We start from the raw sequence: 17,336 nt of genomic DNA on the forward strand, positions 1-17,336 counted from the left end.
CATTGTTGACCCAAGATGACACTTGTTTGCTTATCTTTCATCAAATGTCAAAACATACAATTCGACAAATATTTTTGGGTAAATGTAATTTACATGGTGACAATATAGTGCTCTCGTTTGCTATAATATAATATTTCCTCGACTAAAGACATTCTTAGTCAATTACATTTAATAAACTAATCTATTGTTTATTTACTCAACACATTTGTAAAATGTAGCTTCTTCACAAAGAATCCTGCAAATGCACCATTTTTTATATTGTGCTTGCGAGAAAGGATTATTCTAAAAATACGTCACTCAGCATGAACAAGCATTAAAAATGCGAAATCAACTTAAATCTTAGTCGACTAAACTCAAAACGACCGAATAGTCGACTGAGTGACTAAGTGGGGTCAGGTCTTAGTCTATTACTCGATTATTCGGTCGTGTTGGGCTTAGTCGACTAAGATTTCTTAAGTTGATTCTGCCTTTTTAATGCTTGTCCAACTTGTTGGTTTTAATTTTTTATAATTCTGGACTAATTTGTAGCCTATTGTATACAATAACTGCACAGAGTAACCATTTTAAAACAACTTTACGAAACGTACAACAAATAGAGTAATATGTGAATAAGAATAAAGAAGCTGAGATAAAATGTGAGAAGATGGGACATTGTGAGCCGGCATAACCGTTGGTAAGATGTCCTCATCCTTTCTGTTGCAGCAAGCCACCAGCAGATCAGGCCTGGCGTTGCATCATAAAAACCACGACTACTGTATGGGATGAATGCACTGTCACTAAATATGATGGGAAACCCCAAGTCGTATGCATTCAAGTGCAGGAAATAATGTGGTGAATTCCCTTTTCTTTTGCAGAGAGTACACGTTATCTCCCCGACTTCCTGTGCCGTCATGAAATAACAAAACTATTTTCAGAGTTGATCTGTTTTTGGTGTGTTCAAGGCAAAAGTAACAATATGGCATGATGGTTCCCTCATTTAACCGTGCCAATTTATTCCAAAAGACATTGAAAGGGTGGAGAGTGAATTATAGCCTCACAAAAGAGTGCAGGCTCACTCTTGGTGAGTCATCTTATGCGGCCATGGTGAGCGAAACAGAAGCAAAATGTTGTCAATCTGCGACTGGGTTGAACTTCCTGCCCTGAAGTGTAAATGGATAGCACGCGATCTGTTTAGCCTTTTGATGGTCTCATAATTAATTCTCGTAATTGGAAACCAATGCAACATACAAAATAGTTCTCTTAAATATTCAAGTTATTATTCCACTTGTGAACGACCTGGTTGGTGTATTGTCCACTGATGTTTCATGGAAAGTTGCCTTTAGATTTTCATGAAAAACAAAAGATTAAACCGTGACAACTGACAAGACTTGAGACTACCTGCCAAAATAAGTAGTAACTACCATTGCTACATGGTCTGTGTGTCCTGAAGTATTCTCTCTCCCGTCCACTTTGCCAACTGAAAGATTAAGACAACAGTTCGGGAGAGTACCTTTTTTATTAGCCGTATATTAGCCATTGGAGATTAGGAGGCAACAATTCCCCAGACTGCTCTTAAAAAAGCTAAATAAATGAACATCTGGCCATGATGGGTGGCCATTCTAGGTTATATAAAGTTGAGTAATGCCAACAAACATGAATCGCCTGCATGAGACAAAATGGTAAAACCAGAGGATTCCTGTTCCATAACATATGATTAAGATTAGTTGGCAAAGAGAAGCTCCTTGAAATTGAAATGTCATGCAAGATTCAAAGAAAATATATTGCCTGGCTCAGGATGGATATGCCTACTATGGACCAGATGCTGCAATCATATAAGAACAGCGACACAAGGCAATTTGTTAAGTTAAATCTCTGTGTAAGGGAATGGCTTTTTCTGATCTGCTGGTAAAAACCCCCAATCCAGGTGAGTGAGTGTCTTTCTTGTGCTGCCTGTGCGGACCCCGACGTACCGCCAGTGAGCAATGAGAATGAACTTGGTTGATCTCTCATCTCACCCATTTTCCACTCCATCTCAAGTGTCGGAGCAGGAAAGAAAAAGAAACTCCCAAACTAATGTGACACATCAACTCACTCTGCTGGAAAGACGACAAACAAACAAACAAACACTGTCCTCATATTAGAAAAACAGATGTTTGACTATTATGACGTGATGTAGACTAATAGAGAAGAATTACGACCATGTTGAGTGAACAGAATTTAAAATAACAAGGCAGCTTCCAGGGTCAAATTCAACCATCCCTTCAATCACCATTTCTTCCAATTATCCCGATGCTTCACTTCCTTTTCCAGGATTTGGCCTGGACCCTAAAACACCACTGACTAAAACCAGGTAAATATCCACATAGAACTCTTTCCTTGGAAGAATGATCTCATACAACACAATATATAATTGTAGTTAACTCCCTGGATATAGCATGCAATCTATAAACTTCATCGACACAAAATCAATAATACATGCATCACACCACAAGTGATATGCAGAAGGCTAAAAAAGTCATGGACCATTAAACAGGCCGACTGAAATAAATCTGAAACGCAAGCACCGTGTTGCAAAGAGCTGCAAACAGATTCCCTCTCAGTCTGAGCCGTTATGCTTCATTTAAATTGGTGTCAAAAGGTCACCAAGCAACACACTTGACCTGTGCTCACTTTTCAATAAGAAGCAGCTACAAGTGAATTATTAACAAAATACCAAATAGGTTCTGACCTATTTGGTGATCTTAGAGACACAGTTTACCTTTTCTGCTTGAGTGAAAATGTAAAAATAGAAGACTGTTAAACTGTATCTCAGTAGAATGATAAATAACTTTAATATTATGACACGAACACTGTGCAGCATGGATCTTAAATATTTGTGGTTAAGCATCAATAAATTGCTTCTTCGGAGCTCTGTGCTTTATTTACAGTACATCAGTTACATACCTCAGCATGAATAGAAAGAAATTGATGCACCATGAATAACTAATGGCTCTACCAGTCAGTATCTCCCCTGCAGGAACAATAGCCTCCGATCCTCCCTGCCATTGTCATGTGGATGCAGTTTGACATAACTCAATATGAGCACAAGGAGCTCCGGGAAGAAATCTTTGCTCAGGTAGCGTGTCACATTTCCGTGACCTTTACTCGCCAGAACAATTCCAGGCTGCCTCTCGCCCTTACGTCCGCTTCCTCCTTCTGTCTTTCCCACGCTTTGTGTGTGGACACTGAAGGAAATCTACTTAAAAACATCGTGGACAAAGCTTCATAGGCTAAAAGTATGTACGTGTGTATGTGTGTGTGACGGGGGTGGGGGGGTAGTTCCTTTGTTTGGATAGACTTTATTTGCGAATGGGCAGGAAGGCTTCGTGTGCATCTCAGTGGCAACCTAGACATGGCACATGGTAGAAGAACATCCACCGTTTATCTATCGATCTTGTTTTTGTGCAGTGACACTGAGACAATGAAGCTGATTGTACTCTGAAGAAACAGGCTCTCTCTTCCCAAAATATGTAATCCTCTTCACTCAAAGATAACAAGTGCTGGATAGTGTTTTTTCTATAATATATACCACGGACTGATTTGAAATATCAGACCGAGAAAAAATACTGGTCAAACAAATCCAAATGTTATCAATAAAATGAGTCTTCTATTAAAATCTAGTCTCCCCTTCTGTCAGAGTCAACACATTTTATTAACATGAATAATCCCCCAATTTCAGCGGGACGAGACTACCTCTAGCGACTGCAGTGAGAACTGCAGGTCCAATGACAGCCTGGACACATCATTTCCTAAACCATTCAAATTGGATATTCAACTGAAATATAAAACACTAAAATATCCACAAATAATAAAACATGTTTCAAAAATGTAAGGATCAAATAATTCAACGATTGTTAGCAGCCCAACGATTATAAGAATACTATTATCATTCATTTGAATAAAAAATCCACTCGACTTACTTCTTCTGATTAGCGACAGCTGATTTTGTCAAATGTCTGAAGCGACATGCTTCCATCCATTCATTGAAACGAATCTAACAGTCAAACAGTGCGATGTCAAAACTCTCTTCTCTCACGCATACCACTCTACTGCGCGCACATAACTGATCTGTAGAGCATGAATGACTTCTTACCATTTGTGAGTGATGAACAACCAAAGATGACAACGAACAATCTGAAACAGTCGGATGAGACCATCCTGGCGGCTCTTCGCCGAAATCCACACCGTGGTGTAGGAAATAAAGTAAGAAGAGTCCTTGGCACAGGCGTACGAGTCCGTGCGACCGAACAAAGTCTCCTCTTAAAGCGAGTAAATCAAAGATACGTCTTTTTCTTCTTTTTTAAACACACACACAAAACGTGTTGATAATCCACAAAAGCCCTCAGGTGGACATGCAAAAAGTGGCAGTGGTTCTCCCGTTTCCCATGGCGCTCTCCTGCGCCGCCGGGGAGTCTCACTCCCGATCCGGCAAAGAGGAGACGGCTGGACCGCTGTATCCTCGAGGCAGGTGCTCCCGACCCACCCACCCCCCAACAAAGTAAGATGAATTAAATTCAGTGGTTTGCGAAAAATACAAGTTGAGTGAGTGGTCTGACTAGTCAGGTGGAGACTACAACAACCAGAAAAATATGATCACTTCTTTTCATGCGCGCTTAGGACAATTTCTCCTCCCTTTCGCCTCTGTGCAACTTACAGTCCATGCGCGAGGCACGTTTTATGGAGACCCGGAGGAAGGACGCAACGTCACTGGGGGGGACAGTCTCCTTCCTCCAGGCTACTGATGAGGGGATAAGCTCATGATAAATACTGATTATGGTAATCCTGCTACACATTGTGTTAGACCAACGTGATGTGTAACTTCACCAAATGGTACAGGGATGTTATAGTAACACCCTTATACATGAACATATGCAAAATAATATTACAGTAATTGCATGTATTTTTAGTTGAAAATTCCACTCGAAAGGCAACTAAATGAAATGGGTTTATCACGGCATTGTTTCAAGCCTGATTAATGTCACCTCATTGATCTGTGGTCAGGATATGTTTCGAAATGACTGTTTAAAGTAGGAGAAGTAGATCATTAAACCTGATTCATCTGATCTTTGTGTGTAAAGCTGCCATTGATTTTTTGTTTTTAAACTGAGGTCAAAGGTATAAAGAGCAGTAATCTTGTTTTTTACGGGGAAATAAAACGTTAACAATCATTGCAATATTAGATTGAATTTATCTGTTCAAGTGTTTATAATAAATATTAGCCAGATTTATTTTTAACTTCAGAAACAGGATACACTGCTTTTTATATCAATGTAAATAATCATCTTTTGTCCAGCTGTACCCTGCAGTGTGTGGATGTGCTGCAGACTGTTTTCTTTTATCACCACAACAATCGCTCGGCTGCTGCAGGTCACAGTAGCAGGCATTGTAAATAAGAACATCCTGCCTTCACCTTTCCGCCCACGGACGAAAGAGACACCATTCTGGGGACTGGATCTTGAGTGCGGCGATGAGGCACAGCTAAAGTGCTGAAATGCGATGAAAGCCACTCTTCCATTCCTGGAGCAAGAAAATAGTGAAAAACAATTTATAACATTGGAGTCATTTTGCATTCGGGGATTCAAGTCACATTGAGTCAAGAATTCAAATATTTGCTTTTACACGAAATAACTCGAGGATATAAAAAAGAATATTCGTATTCGGTGGATCGAGCTCAGTCAAAGAGCTCTCTTCCCTGTTGTTTAATACAATGAAGATGGCAAAAGGACTTATACTTTGTTCCCATTTTTTGACAGTGGACACTCACACAATATAACACTATAACAATCTGGTGGTGAAAAAACCTTAAAGTTACCCTTCTCACTGTGTAGACTTGGGAATTAGCTTAACGTGGCATACAATTTGTCTCCAGAAAATGTTTAAATAAGAGAAAAAGAAAGTAAGTCACGAAATGCGAAGAGGTGAGGTTTGCAAGAAACTGCCTCGTCTGTTCCAACAATCTTCTTAGTGTGTGTTCACATTTCAGTCTTCAGTAAAGGAGACATTCCTCCTTGGCCAAGAGGACAGCAGATATGTCTGCCGATGAACAATTGGTGGAAGCTGCGAGCTGATAGGGGGGTGTTTGAAGTGAATTATTTTAGAATCTGATGTTCAAAACACACTATGGGGGACTAACTGGTTCTCTACAAACAGCATGCGCTCTTCCTTTTGCCCCAACAGCAAAGTCTTCTTCAGTGAATGAACCAGTAGAAATAACTTGTTTTCCCAAGTGGAAACAATGTCATAGTCTCCAGACCGAACTCATACTGCAGCCTCGGAAAATAGGGCATGTCATTTTACAGAGTTGGTGGAAAAAATAAGATCTATAGGCCACGATATTAACAAAATAATATATTTCATGAGAGCAATATTATGGATCGTTGATTTTTTTTTAAGCCAGGGTCGAGCTCTGCTCTCATTGGAAAACCTAAAACAATCCGGAAACCAAGCATGCATATCTATCATGCAAGTATGGCGCACTTATCCAAACTATTTCATATAAAAGATTCTATTGGGTATGCTCGCATTTTAAGCTCAACATCCCCATTGTTGGGTTTTAAATAACACATGATATCAACGCTTTGGAAAAATGTTCAAAATTCAAAAAGGAATAAAATATAAAAAAGTTAAGACTTTGAAAGTGTACTATATTAGCAGAATTAGCTGTCAAGTTTAAGGTACCGCTGAATATCTTGCTCTCTTCACAGAGTACATGTGCATGCCGGCTGTTACTCCACTGTTTTAAAGGTGGAACGGTCTCAGTCATGTTGGCCAAACTATCTGGTTACTTTTGTTAAATGGGCTATATGGCAGAATAAAAACAGCGTATTGGATTCCTAAATTAGTGGAGCGCATGTGGTACATGTTGCTTATCACATGCAAGACAGTGAAATGCATTCAAGTCCCCATCAGCCATCAGTTTTGTGTGATTCTGCATTTAATATGTGAGACTAGCTCCACTTTAGTATATCTTGAAGAGAGTAAAATATAGAATTGTTGATATGACAGGATCATGTTTTTTCAACTTGTTCTAACAAAAGACAAAGAAAAGGTAGAATGTATACACCTGTTGGCAATGTTGCATTGACAGTTGGCTTTGCAACCTTTCCAGCAGGTTCTGCCACTAATTTAGTGCTCCCATAATTAAGGTTAATTGCTGCAGCTGTGTTTGCAAAGACAAACTGGCCTATGTGAAATTGCTATTGTCGGTTTAATTTAAGATGTCTGTCTGTCAAATGTGAGTGTCTATAATGTCAGTCTGCCATAAACTGGGTGATTTTCACATGTTGACCCGGGGAAACATATTGAACATTTGACCAAGGGAAAAAGCATTGCTGAGAACATGGATCTTACTCGGAGCCCAGGAGGCACACTCCCCATCATCCCCAGCGAAGGGACTTTCATTGCAGAATAATAATAAATAATAACGGCAACTGAGCAACTTTTATCATGTATTAATGCAGAATTACATACAGATAATCAGAACCAGTGAAACCACTTCCACAAGCAGGGGGATCATAACTTGCTCTAATGATTGGCCCCCCAACAGTAAGTTAACTATAGTTCCGTCTAGGTATGTCAATGTCTCTAAAGTAGAAAGCCAACCAAGCTAGAGGTAAAATAATCATGGAAAGTGTGAGCTATATATTCTGGATCATATTAACCAGTCGCAGAGTAAAAATACGACATCAATGCACAACAAGTCTTGGAGAATTCACACTTAAACTGAATTGAGTTAAACTCACCTTCTGGCTCTTCCTGGACACACTTCGCGGTATTTGTGGCAGCTGTCAATCAAACGAACGGCGCCAACGTCCGGCCAACATGGAGCCGTTTGCTTCCACCGTTAAATGTGAGTGACTCTCCCTTCAACTCTCCCGGCCTAACTACTAACGTAAGCGTTATTTGTAGATAAAGTAGTTTTAAGGACGAGACCTCCAGTTTATCCGGGCTATTAGCCAGTAAACGTTGTCTAGGTAACCATAGAGTTCAGAGTTCAACTGCGAGCTAGGTTAGCTGGTTTATGTTTAAGCTAATTTTTCCTCTGCTTTGGCTTATTATGTCCTTCACTTCTCTAACATGAGCAAAAATGAATATACATATATGGTCGATGAATATGGCTAACTATCAAGCCTGTTTTGATACAATCAACTTTAACTTTCATAAATTACCGTATTATAAAAAATGATGCTTTATCGGACCAATTGTTAGGCCTACTTAAATCACTTAAGCTAACGTTAGCTAGTTAGGTTAGGTTAACCTAGCTCGCTAGTCGTTAAAATAGTTGCTGGAAAAAGGAAATCGGAATCATTGCGAAATATAATACATAATTATTGAAATGAATACCACACATTCAGTTAACGATACTGGTTACGGCTTCTGAACTTTTGAAGAGTTCATTTTTCTTTATTTCACATTCTCATATAGGCTACTGGATTGGAAACTTGTGACGCACGTGTAATTTAAGACTGAATAACTAGAATACATAAGCAACGGTCCACATTGACAGATTACCCTATTTCAACAGCTACATTTCAGAATTATGTTTCAAATTGCCAAAAGACACAAATTAGAAGTACATTTAGCCATTGCCTGTCAACATGTCTTTATTTTCTTTATTCCTACACAGGTCTCACAGATAATCTTCTGCATAAACAGCCGACAGATTATGATGAGATGATAGAGAAACTCTTCTCTGAGGTCTCTGGTCTAGAGGATTTCCCCAAAATACCAGATCAACAGGTATACACATGTTTGTGAGAGTTAGAATTTGACAGTAATAGAAAAATAAATCAAAGCGGTAATAAACAATCAGTAACATCTCAAATATTGCTCTTGCAAAGCAGGACCGTCCATAATGTCATACCAAGAGTTTTTGTAGTAGGTCACAAAAATGTATTTCGTGTCAGTCATCAGTCTGATTTTACTTTCATTTAAATAATAAGTTGTAAAGTTTTAAAAAAAGTTCTTCTAATATGGCATTATGTCACCTTTTATATGGCTATAGCTTGGCAGAATATGTTAGTTTAATGCATATTTAATTGTCCTACTCCTATTACAGCTTGAGGAGTGTGCCATCCAGCTGTGGAACTGGGCAGTTACTAAGAATGTGGGCAGCACTCTAAGTACAAATCAGAAAGCAAAAGGTACACTTCTAAATGCAGTATTTATTTACATGATCATTTTATTGATGATCATGACAGTTGAAATGACCATACTTACATCTGAAATGATCGCACAATGTGAGGAATACAAGCAGGGTTAATCTGAGTTGTGTCTCTTTCTTCCACATTCAAACGTTCTCACCATCCTCACAGTGCGTCATGTCGCATGCAGTCTGCTGTGCTGCTGTGTGCCTGAGAATCCAACAGAGGGCATCATCCGTAAGCAGATCCTGGTATGCAATACTGTAGCCACCCTGTGTGAGTGCTCAACATTTCAGGGGGACACAGTCTGTTTGTCAGTGTGTAATCTTTACAGATGGCCAGCAAGACAGGAAGAACCTGGCTGGACTGCAAGAATCCCCAGATGGCAGATAACTTTTTAAGATTTGCTGTCAAGGTGAGAGAAAAGGTTAACACTCAGATTGAGCGTAGTTTAAAGCATACAGTAATATGGCGTCTTTACAAATCATACAACATTCAATAGAGCCTGGAAACCCTCTATGGCCAACTAACATCCAGAGGTGATGGAGCAGCTGACAACGCTTCATCCAAGGGGGACGTAGAGAAGGATCTGCTTCGAGTTCTCTCATGCCAGGCAGAATCGGTGAGCTGTGGCGCATGTGATGTTCAACACCTTCAACGTGAATATTTGTTCTTGTGATATTTGGCAGCTGAGGAAGTGCTATTCTGACAGACTTGCAGTGTGAAGTGTGAGACAGCTAAAATGAGAACTGAGAAACAATGAGAGGGAAATCTCATTCTGTGCGAATGAATGTTATATTGTTTCCTAACAGTAAGTTCAAGTCTGTTCCTTACAGGCCATAAGTCAAGGGAATAACCATGAGGCCGTGGTCTATATGCAGCGCTGTAAAGACATGCTGCTGCGGCTCCCACAAGATGTAAAAGAAAACCTCTGTTATCATTATAACAACATATTTACAGTACATATTGCTATTGAAAGTGGGGATGTTGACTATTTTTTCTCAATGCAGACGGCCTACCTCTCCCTTATGTGCTACAACTTTGGAATAGACACTTACAATCTGGGAAAGTTTGAGGAAAGTGTATTTTGGCTGAGGTAAAGATAATGTTTAATTTCTACAAAAAGGTGTGAGAAACATTCCAGTGGGAAAGTAATTTGTTCTTCTTCTCTCTCAGCCAAAGCTATGAAATTGGGAAAATGAATGTGAAATACGCCCCTAGATCTGAAGTCCAGGTAATACAGTGCAATTCAAAGTTCAGTACAGACAACGAGTACAAATGAAAACAGTTATTTCTCTTTTTTTTAAAAATCTGTCTCTAATTGCCCTCACACTAGGCCAAGGTTTTGAGGCTCCTCGGAACTGTTTATTTGGAGTGGGACTGTCAGAGATTTCAGGAGAAGGCTCTTAATGCTGTCAGTTTAGCCAACAAGGTGGGATATGAGAAATACTTTTTAAATTGTATTTCACGTCTGCATTCTAAAGCCTGCACTTAACAAAAGAAGATGCTGTGCACACAATTGTACTATGCAATTTGACAGGAATGTGTGAGCGCCTCTGGGCTGTACTTAAAGATCAGAATACTCCTGAGATGTGGGGCCTCAGACGACCAAATCAGAGCAGGTTAGTTATTACCCAAGCGTCATTGAATTATTTATACAGAACTTCATGAACCAAGCAGCAGCAGTGGGGCGTCAGTAGCTGAGAGGTTGAAGAAGACTGGAAAGAAAAGTGGATTTGTAAAAACGTGTTGATGTAACTACTTCCTGGGATTTACTAGAGATGTCAGGTGTACCGGTAGAGCTGCTTGTGCTGAGTATGTTCCCGTGTGGATATGGATGCACAGCGTTAAATGCAAAATTGAAAGCAGGTCATTCATGGAAATATGTTTTTCAGGACTTAATGACATGCTGGAATCGAAGGTTTCTCTTGAACTGTGTCTGAGCACAGTGAAACTCCTCATGCTTGAAGACAGGTATACGCTTTAGCATATTTACAAGTGCTCTCACTTGTCTCTGTCAAAAGACACACACAGTTGTATTCATAAACATGTGCACATGCACATATTTTCTTTTTAAGCACTGCCCAGCTATTGAACTCTGAATGTCTGTTCTGATGTCTCTAGAGAAACGCTGGCGTTTGAGTATTTGAAGCGCGTGTGTCAGCACTTTGAGGCGTCCCCTGACCTGGGAACTGCTCTCGTCTTGCACATTGAGCTGCTGCTGCAGAGAGGCAAGGAGCTGTTGGCCAAACAGAAGATCGAGGATATCATCACCGGTACTTCAGTTTTGCATTCCAGTTATAGTAAAATTCTGATTTGAAGTGTTGTCCAAAGATGGTTAATTTTATAATAATGCTGGAAATATCCTGTAGTTGTGCCTCTGTATTAGTATTACTATTGTGTTCACTCACACAGGCCACTATACAGGAAAACAGCTGTCTCCACTGGCCCTCACAAGTCTACATGTCATGCTCTGGGATAAAGCGGCCACACACTTTGAGGTATGCTAAACACAGCCATGTTATTCCTTCATTGACAATATCTTTTTATAGTGTACATAGAGTATAGTTATCATCATGTGGGCTTAGTGATCAGCACTGTTGTGTCATAGCAACACACACACACACACACACACACACACTGCCCACTGTTCCTAACTAGTTAGCACAGGTTCGATGCAAAGGTTTAATTTCCACACAGGGATAAACAAAGGATAACAACGCACCATCTTTCTTCCCAGGCCAGAAACTACTCTGAGGCTCTTCAGTGGTATAACTACTCCCTGAGTTTCTTCAAGGCAGGTCAAATGGAGCCCAACTCAGCCAAACTGCAGAGGAACAGAGCTTCCTGTTTCCTGCAACTGAAGCAACTGGAAAAGGTAAGCGACCGTGAGCCGCCAACAGTCAGTCAGGGAAGTAAACGCGTTGTACAAGAGGTGGTGTGTGTCACCAGCCAGTAAGGACAATGCTCCTGCCATGTGTGTTTGCATGCATTTGAAAAAACTTGTGCTTTTCAGGCCAAGGAGGCGATTAAGGAGGCAGAGAGATGTGATCCTGACAGCATTTTCACTCAGTTTAGTGTTTACAAGATTGCAGTGCAGGAGAAGGATGTGGAGAGAGGTATCTACAAAACACAAGTCTAAACATACATGTAGAGTGAAAGCTGCGACGGTGTCAGTGTTACAGTTCCCTTACAGCCACATGTTCGTCATATTCTCTGTGGTGACGAGGTTGTTGATTGTGCACCAGCTGTAGAGGCAGTGAATGCGATGGGACTTCTGTCCAGGAGGCCAGCTGCCCGTGAGGATGGCCTGCTGGTCTCGGAGAAAGCTGCTTTCAACCTCCTCAGTCTGGCGGCTCAGATTGCTCTGGAGGTAGGATTGTGTCCTTTGTCACGGCACTGATTTGGGGAGAAAAGCAGCATATCAGATGTTTGGGCATGTTGCATTTTACCAGGAAAAGCTCCTCATCGTTGGGTGTCAAATCAATCCGCTATCAGAGATAGAGCATTGCTGTCTTTCACCTCCCCGGGCATATTTCATTTAATTTAGACAAAGAAACCTGATCAGTGCGTGTTCCCTTCCCCGAGCTGCAATCAGCAAACAGACTGGACAGCAACCAGCCATTAGCAATTAGTACGGGGAAAGTCAGAAACATTAATCCTATTTTTAGTCTGCTGCATGATTGTGATGAATGTGACTGGTGGGTGGTGGAATAAATGAGGAGGATGTTTGTTCCTCTGTGACAGAACCAACAGCAGGAAACCGCCATGAAGGCGCTGGAGAGCTTGTGTGAAAACTCCGAAGATGAAGCTCAGGTTCTGACGGCTCTCAGGTCTGTGAGAACTTTACAAATGAAGAGTTAAATACCAAACGTCAATTATCTGTCCGCATAAAACATGTCTCACATGAAGGCTTGAAAGAAGGAGAAGAGAAGGAAGCCAGACTCACACACACACAGCTCCCAGTACTTCACAAAGCCCTGTAGAGTGCACTATTTTTTTGGGTTGCTTACCTTCTCTTTTTTGGCTGACTTGTGTTTTACATGCTGCAGTAATTTGCTTACAGTTTACTTGTAGAACAGATAATATCTATATTTTGCTTATTTTAAAGCATTCAGCCTTCATGTGTTGAGACTGTGTGAACAAAACATGATTGTAGATTTTCACACATAAAGTGACAACATTTAGTGAAGATGGCTTCTGTGCTGCTGAGACATTGTAGTGCTAGTGTTCCATACACCTCTATGATCCACTGGCCTATATTCCTTTGCTTCGCCACTGAAAGTGTGTCTCTGTATAAAACAGTTAGTAGGTGAAAGAAAGGAGGTCAACACCAGTTTCTCCATTCATCTTCTTCTAGGTGTTTGATTCGACTTGTTCTCTCCACAATAGAAAGATCGAGTGATGAGATGAGGTGAGGGGGAGGTGTGAGGATATACTATTATTGATGCTGCTTTCAACACGTCAAAAGCACAGGTTCACATCCACTACCTTACATCACTCCATGTAGGAATGGGAATCTGGATGTGCTGCTGCCATACCTCAAGATGGGTGAGTACATATGCAGCAGGGGTGGGACTGCATATTAAAGAAATGTCTCAACTACAGCATCTGCTTTCATGTTTTGTTTGCAGCTCTGCAGAAAGTTTCACACCAATCTCGCATGACTGTTGAGCAACGCACAGAGGAAGCCAACTGGTTCAGGAAGATTGGTACCAAGTCACTTCAATCTGGCATGGTGTGCTATCACTTAAACATCTTGCAGCACCTTCATTTTGTCTGTGTGTGTGTGTGTGTGTGTGTGTGTGTGTGTGTGTGTCCTTGTTACAGCGTGGAACTCGGCTCTGCAGTGCGAGAGCAGCCCTGACAGAATGAGGGATTTCTTTGTGCTCTCTTACCAGGTAAGTGCCCTGAGCTTTGTCAGGTGAATGAATCAATATCTACAGTACAAGGGTGTGGATCAATAAACCCTAAACAGGGATTTAGCATTGCTTTGGAAAGATAAACACCGTAGTTTAAGATAAAGAAGCAGTGAGCCACGGTGCTCTGTCCTTTGACTGTGTGACTCATTAGAATACCTGGAGTTGCAATCTTATATAATAATAATCTTTATTCCTCCGTGGGATGCTGACTGAGCACATCGATCACATCTGAGAACGCCCCTTCTGTCGACAGTCCTTCTGCTTTTGGATGTTGAGTCGATGTCCCAGAGAAACTGGGATGAAGTTCTTTGTCATCAAAAGCGGTCGTTGAATGAGGAGTGTGTTCTTCTTCACTTTTCCAGATTGTAATGTTGTAAAACGCCCTCAGATCCCAAAACACGTCTTTCTCTTGTTCTGAACCAGCCGCTTTACCTGCAGCCAGTTTACCTGTGGGTTCATGCAATCAAAATGAAAACATGACATCCGCATGAACCCCTTAGCTCTCCCAGCTGTGTCCGTCTGACCGCACGCTGCTCATGGGCCAGAAGACGTGTCTGCTGATGGCGGCTGCTGCCTCTCTGGAGCTCTGCAGGAAGTCTCTTCACTCTGCCCAGGTGTGCCACCCACTCCCTCTGCCCGTCTCCCACATGTAGCACACTCTCCATCCACATGGATGGAAATGTACCAAGTCCATTGGAGAGGAGAGGTGACTAACCACACTGTTGGTGCTGGCCGACGCGTTTCATGCTGAATCGCTCTGCCGTGGAAGAGGAAGTGACCACTAGATGGCGACGAGGAACCCAGAATGCTTGTGACGTGTTTGTGTTTGGTTCACAGACTGAGCAGCTCACTCAGGCTCTGGAGTACATTCAGATCTGTTGGGAGGTCTGGAAAACCCTGAAGGCGTCAGGTACCTTGAGCAGCTTCACGACCTGAATTACAGCCAGGATTATAATATCCCCGTGAAGGGTTGTTTGGGAGTTTCTCCTGATCCGATGTGAGGTTTTGGGACTGGGATGTCGATGTGTACAGATTGTAAAGCACTCCGAGACACATTTGTAATAATGGGCGATACAAATAAACTGAATTGAATTGATATGTATTTGCATGTCTAATGAAAATGGAGCTAAAGAAGTGTATCCTCGCGGCGCTCGTAGGAAGCTCCCCAATGGACCCCACGGACACGCTGCTGCTGCTCTATGAATTTGAGGCTCGAGCGAAGCTGAATGACCCCGAGCTGGAGACGGTGCTGGAGTCCGTCTTGGAGCTCGAAAATGTTGAAACCAAAGTGCTGGAGACGATCGCCGGTAAGGACACAAACCAACGGCTGCATTGTTCATCAGATCTCTGCTGACCCGCGACAAGAATCAGACAGTCCAGTATTTGCAGTAGGTCGTCATATTTTCTCTCTTCTTCTACATGTAGCCTTAGCCATGGAGCCTCCAGCCCACTTCCCTCTGCTTTGCAAGAAGGCCTTGAGGGTGGCTCTCTCTCTGTACAAGAAACAACCGCGGGCCGACCCGGCTTGCTGCAGGCAAACCCGCCACGACCCGACATGAGAATACCCACAACGTGCTTCCCGGGCTGAAAGGGTTTCCAATGGCGTCCCTGTTTCTGTGTCTCGTTCGCAGCAAGTGTGTTCACAGCCTGATCAAGCTGTCCCTCCCAAGCGGCGTTTCGGAGGTGGAGGCCCATGTGCTCGAGGAGGTGTGGGACTACTACGAGGAGGCGCTGTCCATCATTGCAGCCGCAGTGAGTCGGCGCCAATCACACACGGCCATCCCCTGGCACACGCCTCCTGTTCGCTCCACCAGGACGGCTCCCCGCTGTATAACTACGCCCCTCTCTTCCACTCCGTGCCTGCGTGCTGTTATAGAAACCTCTTTTTGTATTTATTTTTTTATCAATGGGCTTTCAGCCACACTTCAATTCGCAGATGCTTCCATTCACCAACCCCTTCCTGCCAATCTGAATGTTAATGTGCTGTACGAGTCATCGTACTGCCGGTGAGCTGCAGCTCTGAAAGAGGCATCGAATTATTGAGACATTGCGCTGCTTCACTTGCAGTGCATATTTCCCCTCTCATTTGGAGTTATTACTCAAAAGCTGTGGGATTCTTTGGATCAAAGTGAAAGCCCGAGAATAAAGTGGTGTGAAAAGAACGTGTGAAACTTTAGAAATGATAAGAACTTCCAGTTTGTTTACGGTCTGTTTAAGACTTCAAGGCATGAGTAAAACTTAACATACAGTAGAACAGGATTGGATGAAAGTTACTCACAGGGTTCACCCAATAAAAAACAAACAGGTTTCCTTCCATTCACTTGGTGCTAGCGAGTCACCCAGGTGGCGTCCTCTTCACGGCCTTCTGAACATCTCCTTGCTCTTCGCTGCAGCCGGACGACTTCCCGGAGATGGAGACCCTGTGGCTGCTGACTCGGGCTTGGAACACGGGGATCCTGCTGTACAGCCTGGCTCAGTACCCCGAGGCCGAGAAGTGGTGCGGCCTCGCCATGGGCTTCATCCGCCACCTCGGATCGCTGCAGGAGAGCTACGAGACACAGGTACAGGCCTGGTGGGGGGGGGGGGGGGGGGGTGAATCAACCCGACAGAAACACACGTCTTATAAATGAAGTATATCACCATCACTGTAGGCCCTTCAGAGCCAATACCTTTACTGGCTGTACCGGTTTCTCTCGTGTCCCACAGATGTCTGGTCTCTACACCGAAATCCTGGACCGGTTGGACAAAGCCCAAAAGAACCTCGCCATGGAGGAATAACTGAACTGGGACCGGTCAGCGGTCTCAGCTCGGTGTTAACGGCCTGTTCCCATTTAAATTGATTCAGTTCCAACAGTTTGTTGTTTGTTAAATGTTATTGTTGTGGTCAAATGTTCATCAAATAAAGTGATGCTTTGAATCTGTGTTAATGTGAGATGTCCTACGAGTGGTTTAAGAAACATAATTATCTATCGAGGTCAATAATGGCTAAAATGCCAAAGAATGATCTCTGAAAGAAAATCTGCCTAATTCAATTATTTTCAAAACTACGAAGTTGTTTTAAGCTCAAAGACAAGCAGATCGAAATCATAACTGAGTCACATATTTTATTTTCAAACAAATAAACTTGTCAAGTCCCAAAATAAAACCCAAACAAAAGTTGCAGGACTGTGTTCCCTCATGACAGGAAGATGTCCCGAGAGGCTGAACCACCTGCAGCGACGGGAAGGAAACGACTACAATCAACGGGTTCATG

General features: G+C 42.2%; 2 protein-coding genes across 2 annotated transcripts in view; one reads left to right on the forward strand and one right to left on the reverse strand.

Moving 5' to 3' along the window:
- The window catches only part of kdrl (kinase insert domain receptor like), a 42,873-nt gene extending 38,314 nt beyond the window's left edge, over positions 1-4,559 (reverse strand). The window contains exon 1 of the mRNA XM_056439230.1: positions 4,112-4,559. Coding sequence (XP_056295205.1) covers positions 4,112-4,175 — 64 coding nt within the window. The 5' untranslated portion in view covers positions 4,176-4,559. The remainder of the gene's footprint in view (positions 1-4,111) is intronic.
- Positions 4,560-7,839: 3,280 nt separating this feature from the next.
- On the forward strand, positions 7,840-17,004 carry tex11 (testis expressed 11). The gene is made up of 29 exons (XM_056438757.1): positions 7,840-7,867; positions 8,645-8,757; positions 9,077-9,161; positions 9,333-9,412; positions 9,496-9,576; positions 9,664-9,783; positions 9,998-10,078; positions 10,172-10,257; positions 10,338-10,395; positions 10,498-10,593; positions 10,702-10,783; positions 11,057-11,135; positions 11,286-11,437; positions 11,577-11,662; positions 11,902-12,039; positions 12,178-12,280; positions 12,410-12,534; positions 12,909-12,994; positions 13,522-13,575; positions 13,672-13,712; positions 13,796-13,873; positions 13,992-14,062; positions 14,584-14,697; positions 14,921-14,993; positions 15,241-15,390; positions 15,509-15,617; positions 15,715-15,835; positions 16,477-16,644; positions 16,790-17,004. The coding sequence occupies exons 1-29, from the start codon at positions 7,840-7,842 to the stop codon at positions 16,859-16,861; spliced, it is 2,730 nt and encodes a 909-aa protein (XP_056294732.1). The 3' UTR covers positions 16,862-17,004.
- The last annotated feature ends 332 nt before the right edge of the window (positions 17,005-17,336 follow it).

Source organism: Pseudoliparis swirei, chromosome 19 (genome assembly GCF_029220125.1).
Source record: "Pseudoliparis swirei isolate HS2019 ecotype Mariana Trench chromosome 19, NWPU_hadal_v1, whole genome shotgun sequence".
NCBI lineage: Eukaryota > Metazoa > Chordata > Actinopteri > Perciformes > Liparidae > Pseudoliparis > Pseudoliparis swirei.